General features: G+C 36.5%; 1 protein-coding gene across 1 annotated transcript in view; it reads left to right on the top strand.

The window, feature by feature from the left end:
* The window catches only part of LOC123322588 (otoferlin-like), a 229341-nt gene that overhangs the window by 173515 nt on the left and 40720 nt on the right, over window positions 1-15106 (top strand). The window contains exons 19-22 of the mRNA XM_044910534.1: window positions 2745-2861; window positions 2958-3190; window positions 13942-14541; window positions 14598-14826. Of these exons, the coding sequence (XP_044766469.1) occupies window positions 2745-2861; window positions 2958-3190; window positions 13942-14541; window positions 14598-14826 (1179 nt within the window). The remainder of the gene's footprint in view (window positions 1-2744; window positions 2862-2957; window positions 3191-13941; window positions 14542-14597; window positions 14827-15106) is intronic.

Raw genomic sequence — 15106 nt, forward strand, 5'->3', positions numbered from 1 at the left:
GAACAATATTACGGATTTTGGTGCGGTATCAAATCACTTAAAAAATTTTCTTTTTCGGTAACTTCAACACGTCGCCACCATCAGCTCCACCATTGGCGCGGCGACTGACGTTCATTTTCATGATACTTGAACATCAATCTACCCCCAAAATGAGTTTCATGCGGTATCAAATTACTAAAAAAATAGTACGCTACCTCCACTACTATTAGTTTATGCAGGATATTATTTCTGGTTTTCAACTTCAGACGCAAATTTTCCAAATGCGGTTTGAAATTCAGCGAGGAATCCAGCTTAACTCTTAGATATTTTGAATTGCAGTTATGTTCCAGAAGAGGATTTACTAATAATACTCAATTTGAAATATTTTTGATGATCATTCAAAGGACGTAAACGACACTCGAAAAAGTAATTCCTCAAAATTTTTAAATCTGCAGATAGATTATTCTCTATACATCTAAAATCTGAATGAAGGAGTGCGAGGGCAATATAATCAGCGTAGGTATATAGCAGTGTGATAACACAGATATAAATTGAAAAGAAGAGGTGCTAAAACTGATCCTTGTGGAAGACCGTTATTCAAAGTCTTGAAATTACTACTTTTATCATCAACAAAACCACGAAACGAATAAAGCTTGAAAATCAAATCTTCCTTCCATATACTGTGTCATATGCTGCAGATAAATCCACGGATGCAATAAATAATTAATGAATAATTAATTGTTTATTGATCCCCTGAGATCTGTTCCTGTCTTTAGTTTATCATTGAAACATGCTTCAATGAAAGTGATGGAACTCTGTATCTTCTGGTTATACCGGAAACCGCCTAACACTCTCTTATTTCAAACGGCACACTTAGTATATGTTTGCATCTTGGGTAGCTGATTTGATGACACTTTCAACAGAATGCCATACCTTGGGAAATTGCTGTCAGTTTTCGGTAGAAGTGGCAATGTAGCAAAGCTAATATGAAATGAAATATTTCATACTTGTAGAACAGATCGAACTATTCATGTATCTAAATTTTCAAAAATTGCCTAATAGGCCATCCACCGTAGGATACCATGTGTAGAAACACATGAAGTGTTTCTAAGTACTAGGAACTAAGAAAGGAATAATCTCATTGGCTAGTGGCCATCTGCCGATTTGAATGGTTCTTTTCTTAGGTCTTAGTTTTTAGGAACTCTGCATAAACTACCATTATTGGCAGATGGCGTTCACGTGTTTGCGATCTGCCCATTAGATTGGTCAATTTCTTAGGTCTTAGGAGCTTTGCATGAACCTACCACACGATTTGAACTGCAAGGCCTTCGTACATATTTTGGATAGTTTTGTATTTCACACAATATATTTCACAAGAATAAAAGGTTATTGAAGATATTCCTTGGAAAAGAAGTATTAAGAAGCTTTTGGATTACACGATCAGACAAGCATATAGATATTGCTCAGTTATTATCATCACCTCAATTTTTCACTTAAGAAAGCATATTGAAAATAGCTAGGAATAGAGGAATAGGTTCTACAGGGTGACTGGTGACGGCTTGTTCCTATAGGCATTCGCCCTCAGCACAAGAAAAAAAATGCCGGCCTGTATTCAAAAATTTAAATTTATTTGTCAGGTGAGAAATATCACACGGTATATGAGATAAGATAAATTCAAAGAGAAAGATCTTTTTTTGTTTGAATGGCACAAATTTTCTATTGTTTTTATGATATGTTGAAATCAGAATATTACAATATTTTTATATTCCCATCATGAACAATAATATTTCTGATAAAACAAAAACACTAAATTGGAGTCAAAGATAATTAGTTGAAGGGAAGGGGTTATATCTCACGGCGCCCTCAAGGTCTATTGTGCTATTGTTTGCCAGAGCAGTTCTAGCACCACGCCCTGCACATTTCGCCCAAGATAAGTTTGACTTACTTTAATACTCTCAGAACTCTTGTTCATTCTACTAAACTGAAAAAAGTGGAACAATAATCCGCCTTGTATGTTTCCAACAAAATTTACTCTTCATCAAAATAATGTGAACTTTATTAGAACAAATTTTCTTCTAACAGTTTCTGAGGGGGTTAGACTTAAAAAAAAAATTGTTTCATCCAACATATGAATTTCTTTAAAGCAAACAACAGAATATTGAAGAAAATTATGATTTCCAATGATAAAAATGGATTTCAAGATTTGAAGGAATATTTGAAGCCTCCTTCTAGCGCCTCGAATTCAGTGTTTGTTCTATTAAGAATATTATTTTTCATATTAATACAAAAATATTGTAATATTCTGATTTCAACATATCATAAAAACAATAGAAAATTTGTGCCATTCAAACAGAAAACAGATCTTCCTTCAGTTTTTTCCGCTCTTCTCAAATTTCTATTTGAATTTATTTTATCTCATATACCGTGTGATATTTCTCACCTGACAAGTAAATTGAAATTTTTGAATACGGGCCTGAAATGTTTCCTATTTTTTTTCTTATGCTGACGGTGAATGCCTATAGGAACAAGCTTGTGAAATATCAGCCAAAATTTTAAAATATTAAAGAAGATATAGGAGTTCATAGATTTGATTTAGCATTTTTTCATAAATCACCCTATATCTCCGAAACGATTGAAACGAATACCATTCAAAAACCAAATTCTCATTCAGTTTGAGGTTCTCCCTCCACTTACCGTTGTCCCTTACGTCACCAGTCACCCTGTATAATTACCAGAATATTAATACCTCTTCTCCTCCTTTTCAGATTTTCCAGCTGAGAGCTCATATTTACCAAGCGAGATCTCTGATAGGCAGTGATTCTTCTGGTTTATCAGATCCTTTTGCCTCAGTGATTGCGGGTGAATTCAGCAAAACTACACAGGTATGCCTAAACAAAAAAACTTTGAAATCCATTTTGATCTGAAGAAAAAATCTAGAACTAATTCGATATAGCTGAATAAATTTTCTTGTATAACAGGTTATCGACGAGACTCTTAGTCCCACCTGGGATGAGCTATTAGTGTTCGAGGAGATTTTACTTTACGGAGCCGCCGATGAGATAAAGCATGATCCAATTTCCATAATAATTGAAATATTCGATCAGGACAAAGTGGGAAAATCTGAATTTATCGGACGAGCTTTGGCTAAGCCCAGGGTGAAATTGAGAGGAGAGCTTTATACCAAACCCAAATTTCCTCCGATGTTAGAGTGGTTCGTATTCTTGAATTTATTATATTTTGTACTAACTGAAATGCAATGGCTTTTTGAAATTACTAAATTCTTCTGATAGGATGATTTTTTCTTTTACCTTTATCTTTCTGGAATATTTTTTTTGTTTTTCAAGCAACTAGTCTTTTTTGTTTTGTACTTCTTCATTTTCTTCTTGATCTAATAAGATATCTTCAAATTTAATATATAATAATATAATAATTATTAATTTTTCTTCTTCATTATCTTCTGGTTCCAAAACCGGGTTCCTGCTCAAGCAGTCTGTTTCTACATTATTTTTACCTGGAGCATATTTGATATTGAAGTCATATTGCGATAAATAAACTGTGAGATCACCCAGTTCTTCATCAGTTCTAGATTTTAAATTCATGTTTTCCAATGATTTTTGTTTCGAATAAACTGTATGTGATCTTCCTATAAGCCAATATTGCCAATATCTTATTGCCTCTTTGATGGCCAAGGATTCCAAATATATCGCTTTCTTTTATTTTCTGTGCTCCATTGAATTTTTTTGAGAAGTACGCTACTGTTTTTGCTTGATGTCTTTTTTTTTTTAACGTCTTCTTCATATTAGCATACAGAGCAGATCCTGTTATACCTTCATGCAATGCAGCAGGTTGTAATTCCTTTGGCATTTCATGACTCCTCCCATCTTCAGTAGTTCACCACAAAATGAAATTTCAACTCTTCCATATTCTTGACCAAAATTGTCGTTTTGATAATCCTCCAATTCTTGACGTTCCCAGCATTGTCTACCCTCGAATCTTTGACCTATGCCCATAGTAATAAGCATTTATATCATCTTCAGACATTCATGACCAGGACACAAGGGGGGGGGGGCTCATTAAAAAAGATTTGTGAGGCTAGACAGGTCGTGCAGGGCTCCCGACTTTCTGGCCATTGATTTGTACAGGGTGGGCAAAATTCGTTGTCTACTGAAGGGATGTCTACTATAGCAGCTAGAAGAAAACGGACGACACATTCTCGAATACCTTTTTGTTGACTAATCCAAAACTGAAAACAGATTCAGCCTAACGTTTATAGATTTTGAGTTTTGAACGAAAATTGAGAAATTGTCATTTTCAATGAAGCTGAATAACTCGCTTATTTGAACTCGTATTCGAAATCCGTTGTTACATTCTACATGCAGGCACTTCTTTAAGGGGAATTCGAATATGATATTGATAAATTTCTGATCCAGTCATTTTCGAGATACGACAGGTATTTCTGATTTTTCACATGTAAACTACTTATAGCTGAAAATTCTTTCATCTTGCTGCAATTTTTTTGCTGATTTCAAAAATGTATCATATGTCGCTATTCACATGAATATAACATGAGAAAAAAAATTCAATACCTTTTCCTGCTTTTCGATTCACTGTTGAATTTTCAGTAGGCTGTCGCTATGGTTACCACAGCGACCGTTCAAAATGCATTATGGTTCGTGAACTCCACAGAAGTCTATCTGAACTCAACCTTCTCTGATAGGAATCACCGACTATCGAAGAATTATTTCTTTTATATATCGATATCCTTTAAAAGAGAGTAAAAGACTTTAATTTATAAGGAACATAGGAGATTCAAGCTTCTGAAGCAGGGACTTTAAGGATTCGCCATCCATTCTCAAATAGTTCCTGAAGTTCATAGGAAAATTTTCACTCAACTCAATCAAGAGAGGCATATGTCCATATGTACGATTTTCCATCCATTCTTTCACCCAACATCTTGTGTTTCTCTTCTTTGGAATATTCAGATACACTGCCAAGCATAAAGCCACTTTCAGTTTGCGTTTTTTATTCATTAGGCACCTTTACACTAACGCTCTTTCCTGCGCGACTAGAACGCCCCATGCCAATCGCTTGCGAAAGAATGCTAGTGTAAGGGCAAATCATTCGCACGGTTTTTGGACGTGTAAAAACTCGCGAGCGACTAGCCCGAGTGACTGAGTTTGTTTGGATTCGGGCGATTGTGTATTCGCGCGGGTTTCTAATTGAAGAAGTATATACGTTCAAAATTCGTAAGTACATGTAGGTATGTATCAATTAATGATTATTCATATAAGTTTTTAATTTATAAAGAACATGGGAGATTCAAGCTTCTGGAGCAGGGACTTTATGGAATAGGCATCCATTCTCAAATAGATCCTGAAGTCCATAGGAAAATTTTCACCCAACTCATTCAAGAGAGGCATATGTCCATATGTACGATTTTCCATATATTCTTTCGCTCAACATCTTCTGTTTCTCTTCTTTGGAATATTCAGATACATTGCTAAGCACAAAGCTATTTTCAGTTTGCGTTTTTTATTCAATTTGTCCATTTCAAGCTATGGACAGAGCCGCTAAAACCGTTGAAAATTTCAACATGCCACGAGTCACGCCAACCTCTCGCTTATAATGAGAGATTAGGTACCTTTACACTAACACTCTTTCGCGCGCGATCGAATCGCGAGTGCCAGTCACTCGTGTTTTCGCGCGGTATGGAGTGGCGCGTGTTAACTTTTTTGTGTCTTGAGATCGCAACGGCTTTTCGCGCAGTCTTGCGTGTGCTTTGGAGCGTCCAATTCGAGAGGTTGGCGTGACTCGTGGCATGTTGAAATTTTCAACGGTTTTAGCGGCTTTGTCCATAGCTTGAAATGGACAAATTGAATAAAAAACGCAAACTGAATGTAGCTTTGTGCTTGGCAATGTATCTGAATATTCCAAAGAAGAGAAACAGAAGATGTTGAGCGAAAGAATATATGGAAAATCGTACATATGGACATATGCTTCTCTTGAATGAGTTGGGTGAAAATTTTCCTATGGACTTCAGGATCTATTTGAGAATGGATGCCGATTCCATAAAGTCCCTGCTCCAGAAGCTTGAATCTCCCATGTTCCTTATAAATTAAAAAATTATATGAATAATCATTAATTAATACATACCTACATGTACTTACGAATTTTGAGCGTATATGCTTCTTCAATTAGAAACCCGCGCGAATACACAAACGCCCCGAATCCAAACAAACTCAGTCACTCGGGCTAGTCGCTCGCGAGTTTTTACACGTCCAAAAACCGGGCGAATGATTTGCCCTTACACTAGCATTCTTTCGCAAGCGATTGGCATGGGGCGTTCTAGTCGCGCAGGAAAGAGCGTTAGTGTAAAGGTGCCTATTTCGAATTGGACGCTCCAAAGCACACGCAAGACTGCGCGAAAAGCCGTTGCAACCTCAAAACACAAAATAGTTAACACGCGCCACTCCATACCGCGCGAAAACACGAGTGACTGGCACTCGCGATTCGATCGCGCGCGAAAGAGTGTTAGTGTAAAGGTACCAATTGCGAGAACAAACGATGACAATCATCGAAATATTTATTCAGCAATCCGTAATGCCAATCATAGAGGTTCAGGTTCACAAAAAGTAATGCATATTCAACGGTTGCTATGTTAAGCCAGCCTATTTATAATTCAACAGAGAATAAAAAAGCAGGAAAAAGTATTTAGTTTTTTCTCGTGTATCATTTATATGAATAGCGACATATGATACATTTTTGAAATCAGCCAAAAAATTGCAGCAAGATGAAAGAAGTAACTTTCAACTATAGTTTACATTTGAAAAATGAGAAATCCCTGTCTTATCTCGAAAATGACTGGATCAAAAAATTTAATAATATCATATTCAAATTCCTCACAAAAAAGTGCCTGTAGAATGTAACAACGGATTTCGAATACGAGTTCAAATAAGCGAGTTATTCAGCTTCATTGAAAATGACAATTTTTCAATTTTCGTTCATAACTCAAAATCTATGAACGTTAGGCCTGATCTGTTTTCAATTTTGGATAAGTAAGAAAAAAGAGCTCGAGAATGTGTCGTCCGTTTTCTTCTAGCTGCCATAGTTCTCTAGATCCCTTCAGTAGACAACGAATTTTGCCCACCTGTACAATGAGTTACCTTCTTACCTGCAATCACTGACGGAGGATAATTTCAAACGGGTTGTAAGGAGAGATTACTATCCACGCCTGTTTACTCTATTGGGGAGTTTTGTTCTTGTGTTTCCGATATGTTTTGAGTTATTTTAATGTGTAAATTATTTACCTTGATTTTATATTGACTATCTACTATCTATCTATTTATACGAGTGAATGGTAAACGGCTTGGGCTCGACGGAATCGATGGCTTGATCGTAGCATACGATAAAATACTAGGCTGGAAACGCACCGGATGCAACATTTTGTTGCGAGATGTTGCAAGCTCCTCATTTCCTTCAGAATCAAATGAGGCGGCACGCACCGCTCGCAACACGGATTTAAGCTTGCAACACTTTTTATGAGAGGCATAATGATGCGCAACGTCTCGCAACAAAATGTTGCGTCCGGTGCGTTTTCAGCCTTATGCTCTTGATCGTGTTGGACGTGTGCAGACTCGATGGGTTCGATGAGATAAAATGAGACAATTTATTTTCGTCAGCACGACAATTCGTTTCTTATTGAGTTTTCTCAAGCGTGACTCCAATGTTGGAAAGAATATACCCTCATTTTCAATCAGCGAAACCAGCTTGTGAAACTTTTTATCTATAACGTTGCGCTGATGAAATTTACGATCTAGCTGGCGCACACATACGAAACCCAATTTGCAGTAAATCTGTTTGAGTTTTACTCCATAAATCGATTCGTTGCTGCCATGATCCATAATTCATGGATAGTTTTTATTATCTCCTTTCTAGCATGTTCGCAGAGAATAAAAACGTGAAACGGTCATCCTGTTCAGTGAACAGGACAGTGGGACAGTAGGAATTGGACGAGGGAAATTGTATGACACCACGCACGTGCATCTGATATAATGTCTCCCAAAGAAAACCACCGGTTTTTTATTGCCAATAACGAACTTCTGTATCGAGCGCAGGAGAAAAAACTATTATTCTATCGGTTCTCCTATTCAATCAATCAACTTTATTATCCCAAGAATCAATAAAACTTTATAGTAGGTATATAAAGAAAGAAGTAGATCTGCCATAAATGAGCATAAATTATTTGTATTCAATGCAGTATTTAGTTGTCAAGTTGAAGTGGATATTGGAGGTATATCTCTCGATGGTTCTGCAGCTAGAAATAATGAAGCAAAATCAGATTATACAAATTTCTCAAATTCAAAAGAAATTGTCATTATTGAGCATGTTTTTGCATATGAGATTTGAACCAAAATGATTACTCACATTCATCTTTTTCTACGATATAAGAACAAGATGGCGTCTGGATATCTCTCAAGGATGGAACCAGCACTTCTTCACTACCTGCAAAAAAATTTTCAGTAATATATAATATTGATGTCATTAGTTTTCATACGATTATGCAGTGATTTTTCCGAAATTTTAAATTTGTAACACATTCGAGTACAAACCTGATGGTGGTCAACTACTGAAGAAAAGAGTTGCATGCATAAGAAGTCTTTTTGTTCCTAGGGCTACATAGTTATCCTCAAAATGTTGATGGCAGACTAGTTTTCTTTGATAAATATCCTCTGGCCGCATCACGTTTGTACTTTAATTCTCCAAAATATCTAACCGCTTCTGGAATCTTGGGAAGTCTTTTTTTTTAAATGGGGTAACCTATGCCTGGATTTAGAGTTTACTTCACAACCGGGTACTGCACATTTACTAAGGCCCATGATCAATGGTAAATTGTCCGTTCAACGCCCACTCTTAGTTTCGAATGTTCTTATTTATAGTTCGCACTTTTTTCAAGGCTTATTTGATTATAGAGTAATTGGAATATGAAATATCTTGAACAATAACTCAACTCACAATTCACAATGAGAATTAATTCAGATGCATACCACCCGCCGATATGAATATCGACAGGTGTTATGATCTAAATGAGCTAGACAACTTGCCATCGTCAGGGCCACCAAATAGAGTACGCTCCATCGAAGAAAAGCAGTAGAGCGTACTCTATTCAGTTTCAAAAATTGGGTTTTTTGAATTTTTGGTATTTTTATGGTACTCAATGGTCATAATAAGAAAACTGGGAGACGTCGGTGATAGCTTGTTTTCGATTCATCAGATAAATTAAAAACCATATTCTGAAATTCATTGCATTGGATAAAACCGTTTGTGATATAGAACCAAAAATACCTTTTTTTTATGGTTTTTTTTCAACAGTCTGCAACGGAGCCGATTCGAAAAAAATGGTGCAAGAAAAAAGTGTTCCTTTTGACCTATAGAATCTACCGTTAGAATATTTGTACGAGTCAAAGTTTCAGCCTGTTTACTTCCTTTCATTGGGAATATTTTCAACTCCATCTTGTTGTATTCCAAATTTATCAGCTAGTGGAAGTGCGCTCTGGTCACTCCTATTCCAAAATTCAATAAGCCTATGGAGCCATCGGACCTCAGACCCATTAGTGTATTATCAGGATTGTCCAAATTAATGGAAAAGATAATAGCGGCTCAACTTGAAGAATATCTTGAATGAAATAGGATTATTCCTGATGATCAGTCCGGTTACCGACCGGGTTATGGCACCACCGGTAATCTTATGGGTGTTACCGATGATATTCTTGGGGCAGTTGATCCAAATGTGCTACTTTGCAGTTGCTCGAATTTAGTAAGCCTTTGACACGGTTGGCATTCTTCTAGCTATAATGAGATCTTGTGGAGTGTGTGAGGGAGTACTCAAACGCAAAGCTAAAAACATATCAAAAGGACTTTCTCAGGGCTCAATTCTTTGGCAACTTCTTTTTATTTTGTAAACCAGCCAATTCGCGAATTTCATACTTCGCTGCAAGGTGCACATGTATGCTGATGATTTTCAGCTCTTCATTAAAGAATTTAATAATTTAGCCATCGGACTCAATGAGGAAGTACATCGGTTATGGTACATTGCTGGTAGACAATGCATGTCATTGAATGCTAAAAAAATCATTTGTCCTTGCTTCCGGCTCCGAAAACAACAGACAATTCGTCAGAGATGATCTGAAGCCAACTGTTGCGAACAACGTTATCAGTTTTGTTGATAGTGCACGAAATTTGGGCCTAATTATGGATGACTCGCTGAGGTTTGCGGGATTGTGGAGCGGTTAATAGAGCTTATGGAGCTTTAAGAATGTTATATCCGCGGAGATCGTACTTGCCTATCCATACTAAAAAACTACTGTGTGAGAACCTGGTTTCGTCTGAATTCAATTACGGCTTCCCAGTAAATAGCTTTTGCTCGGACCAGGAATGCGGACAGCAATTCCTGTCTTCATGCCGTTAATACTTTCATTGAATTATATTTCAGACATTAAACTATCATCACACACAGAATAACTGTATTAAGTTTATCTATTGGATGAGAAAATTTGAACACGTATCTCATAAGCTGATAGAGGTGGGTTGGCTTCCTATGAGACTTCGTTTGAATTATCATGCTCTTTGCACGTTCCATAAAATAATTGTGAAGAAAATACCACCTTATCTCTTCAATAAGATGCAATACAGAACTGATGTCCATAATGTTAACATAAGATTTGGAAATTCAACGTCATGTCCTCAACATTTCAGTGAAGTTATAGAATAGGGGATACCTTATGAATTGAAACAACTTTTAGGCCCGGTTTATTTATTTATTTTATTATTATTGATTTTATTGGCGTATTTTTCCAATGTTTTCATGTAAGAGTCTTGAACCTTTTTCTGTCAGTGGGTAGAACGTATCAGAATGAACCATTTCCATAAAAAATGGTCCGGGTTACTCAAGACAAGATTGTGCTGAGATGTGATTCTTTAATGTATTCGGAATTCAAGTGTACTCTAATACAATACATGTTTTTCAATATACCATACGAAAACTTCAATATTCCCTATGGTTAAAAATTACTCACCTGAAGGAAATTCCAATATATTCAAGAGGTTGAGATTAATTCATCTCAAGAAGTTTTAAGTGCTTGGCGTATGTATCTGTTCGCCACTGAGTAGGTTAAGTTCGATACACTATATAGGTACCTACATCAAATATTGCATTTTGTCGTTGTATCTGCTCCACACGAATTAATTGAATTCCATACCTAACTTCGAACTTCAGAACTAATTTTCCACGTTGATCTAAACTCCACTAAACTGCTATCTGCGGCATGGAAGCAGAGTGGATATAAAAGCTTCCCATCTGGTTTTACTCATTTTCTTGGTGGAAAAAAGTTAACAACATCTTCGCCTAATTGCAATTTATAACAGCCTGAGGTATGATCGAATGAACAGGCTAGAACTTTTCATGAACAGTATGTTCACAAATTATGGATCGATAAAGAAAGATAGCTAATATCTGATATTCAAACTCTGAAATCGGGAACGAAAACAGATTCGACCTATTCTGATTGATTGAATTGAACTTTCCGCGCCTAATTGCAATGAAAGCGATTAGCCGGCGCTCAGTTGCACTTGCACTCATGGAGGAAGGAACATCTTATATGCAGTCATATTATTCGTTGGGCAGAAATGGTTTTAAACCAGTGGTTTGAAAACTCATTTTGTGAAAATCGTATAGTCGGTTTTAAGTTCAAAAATGGACATACGCCAGCGTGTGATATTTTGATACCGTTTTATACCGAAATGCCACTGAGATGCACTAAACTAACTCAACTATATCAACCAATGAATGCCTACATAATAATTGTGCTCTTTCATTAAATATACCTAACGATTTTTCAGGCTTTATTAAAAATTCTATGTAAATGTTAGGTTTGGGGAATGCAACACTGAAATCACCGTCAGTGAAGTGAAAACGTGCGATGATGGAATTTCATCAATTCTGATGTTATTTTCGTGAAACAAATCAATATACTTGGTATGAGTAATTATAATATTTTTATTTTTTTTTGTATTAACCTTTCGAAAATTTGTGTCCAATATATTTATGATGCACCGCGATGGCCTATTAGACTTTTCCCCTAAAATATTTTCAGACCTCTGTAAATTGCGGTTATATCACAACTACAATTTCTTATTTCAAATCTCACATCCAGTATATATTTGCATCGTTAGATTGATTGATTGATTGTTTTTTTTTAACAATAACTAATTAAACATTTTTTATTGAATATCGTCATTCCCGTACCTGGACGTATCATAGTGACACCAGAAGGACGAAAAGAGTTTGCGGACGAAAAGTACTTGCCTTGAAAATAATATAGTTGACGTTTCGTTTGGAAATAAGTACGCGAAATGACATTTTTTATAGAGGATAGAGGTCTACAAAATATATTAAAGTATAACTTCCCGTTTATACTATATTGTTGAATCAATATCATAGTGTTGCTTTATTTATTTATTAGTGGAAGGAGCACGGAGCACTTACAGGATGAATCCCATAAAAAGTATTCACAAATAAAGTATAAAAGTGTTAACTTAGACCATATAATATTATATCACATTTTCAAAACAAGAAGAAAAAACAATGTTATCGTGAAAATGAAATTTTTCGTGTCTGCTCCAAATTTTCTTTAATGAAAAAAGCTAGATATGTTTCGACCCCTTCAAAATTGGGGTCATCTTCAGGCATATGTTGAAATTAATCATCTTTATTGTTGACAAATCTTCCTGACACGACAAAATGCATTTTCATTATCTACACCTCCAATGACTGTAGATGACGAATTGAAAATTCACAACAGCAAACCGCTTCTAAATGATTTTTTTTTATTGTGATGACACCTGGAATCAGCTAAGAAATAAAATCAATTTGGGCAATAATTCAGCCGTAACCGACATAGCCGTATATAGTGGTGAATTTATGCCACATGTCCTTCTCAAAGTAATAAAAAAAGACCCTTTTGCGTTAGGTGTCTTTGTGACAAGTTGATGTACGAAAAGCGTGTCATTTATATTTCTATTATCCTTTAGGCTGTTGAAATTAAAATCTCCTGTAGGCTTCAGTTGGAAGTGACATTTGAAACATAAAAATATGATAAATTTCTCTTGAACTTATTCAATTCTAATTATATATATTATGTAAAATGGGTTCCAGGCAACTAATTTTTGAAATGCTTACATTGTCTCATTATTATTATGAATCCAAAATCATTCGGTTACAAGCAACTATAAGGGAATCTATGTGCTTATCGAAACAGAGTTTAGTATCAAAAATCACACCAAGATCTCTCTGGTGTTTCTAGATTGAATGATATTCAATGTGTAAGATTACTGCAGCAATTTTTGGATTCGCGAAAACTCAACAAAACTCAGCATTTTGAGTTATTATTGTACTGGCCATTAGCTCTACAATAAGCAACCAATATTTTCACTTCCTTCTGCTATTCCAAATGTAAACACTGTCGAATACTCTGTCGAAATCTATATGAACTACATCTACTTGTGAACTGTTCTTCAAAAAGGATTGCAAGTACTCCACCAAACCAGTTAAATTCGTTCCCACAGATCTTTCTTCAACAAAACCATGTTGTTCATTGATAATTTCATCTTTTACTACATATTCTAAGAGTGGAAAAACAAGTGATGCAAACCTAGAGTGTACTTGAGGTTGTAAGAACAACTCTGATGGGGGGCACAATTAATAGACCTTGAGGTCGTACCGAAAAGAAACCCCCTTAACAAACTATCAAATATAAACTATAGGTCGGTAGTTATTAACAACTGTATAAATTAAGAAGTGATGCATCAAGAAATTTTTCTGCCCACGTGCCAACCCTCACAGCTCACAACAACGCGGGTGTAGTTATCGTCGGATCGGAGGATTTTTAAAACTCAATGCAATTTCAGGTTTGAGATCCACAGAGGTGCCGACAAAGCCGGTGAATTACTTGCTGCCTTCGAACTCCTAGAGATACCGAATGAACAAGATGGAGATTTACCTCCACTACCAGCCCCTAAAGAAATACCGATCTTCAAAGACACCGACCTGCGAACCTTCACAGCTCCTATTTTGCCGGTACCTAGAGGAATCCGACCTACACTGGCTCGTTACCGAATTGAAGTTCTATTCTGGGGTCTTCGGGATCTGAAGAGGGTACACATGTTGAGCGTGGACAAGCCCAGGGTGGACGTGGAGTGTGCCGGACAAATTCTTTCCTCGAGCATCATTACGAACGCCAAGAAAAACCCGAATTTCACGAACCCCGTTAAATTTTTCGAGATCGATCTGCCGGAACAAGAACTGTACAGACCGCCTCTGACTATTAGATGCGTGGACTGCAGGAGCTGGGGGCTGTTTACGCTAGTGGGAACCCACACAATCAACTCCATACACAAATACATGTACATTCCGCCGACTGCCAAAGACAAGGATCCCTCTAATAGCACCCCACAGAAGATGCTGGTAGTTGACGACTGGAGTGTCGGATTTTACGGACCGAACCAAACGTAAGTTCTTCTCATTTTCTCACATTTCCTGGAACTCTATCTCTGTGCGATTTCAGATCTGGGACAAATAACACCACCATAAAATCTCCACTCCTTCCGAAGGATAATTCAGGAGGTGGTTACGGTACGCAGGAAAATAGAATGATGACGAGAAATGAGGCTCCTCAAGTGAACAGAAAGAGAAAAAACAGTGTTGAGGAAGAAGAAGACGAAGAAGACGACAACAAAGATTGGTGGACCAAATACTATGCGTCGGTCGAAAGAATGTGCGAAGAACTAAAAGAGGTAAGTGTTGTGCAATTCCAATAAAACATTATAAAGGGTTCAGCAACAGTGGTGTGGTTTTCATATCTCCATATGCTCTATCAAATAGTGTAGATAGATACAGATCTATTTTTCTCTCCATTACTAGAAGCTCAACAGAATAACGATATTGTCAGTCACACAGGTTGTGTATGTACGTTTTTCTTGCCAAGTTCCAACTTTGGTTTTTTATGGCAAATTCAACTTTTTACCACTTTTGTCTCTATATGAATATGAAAAATCGAAAATACTTCATCGACAT

This window comes from Coccinella septempunctata, chromosome 1, assembly GCF_907165205.1.
Source record: "Coccinella septempunctata chromosome 1, icCocSept1.1, whole genome shotgun sequence".
Classification (NCBI taxonomy): Eukaryota; Metazoa; Arthropoda; class Insecta; order Coleoptera; family Coccinellidae; genus Coccinella; species Coccinella septempunctata.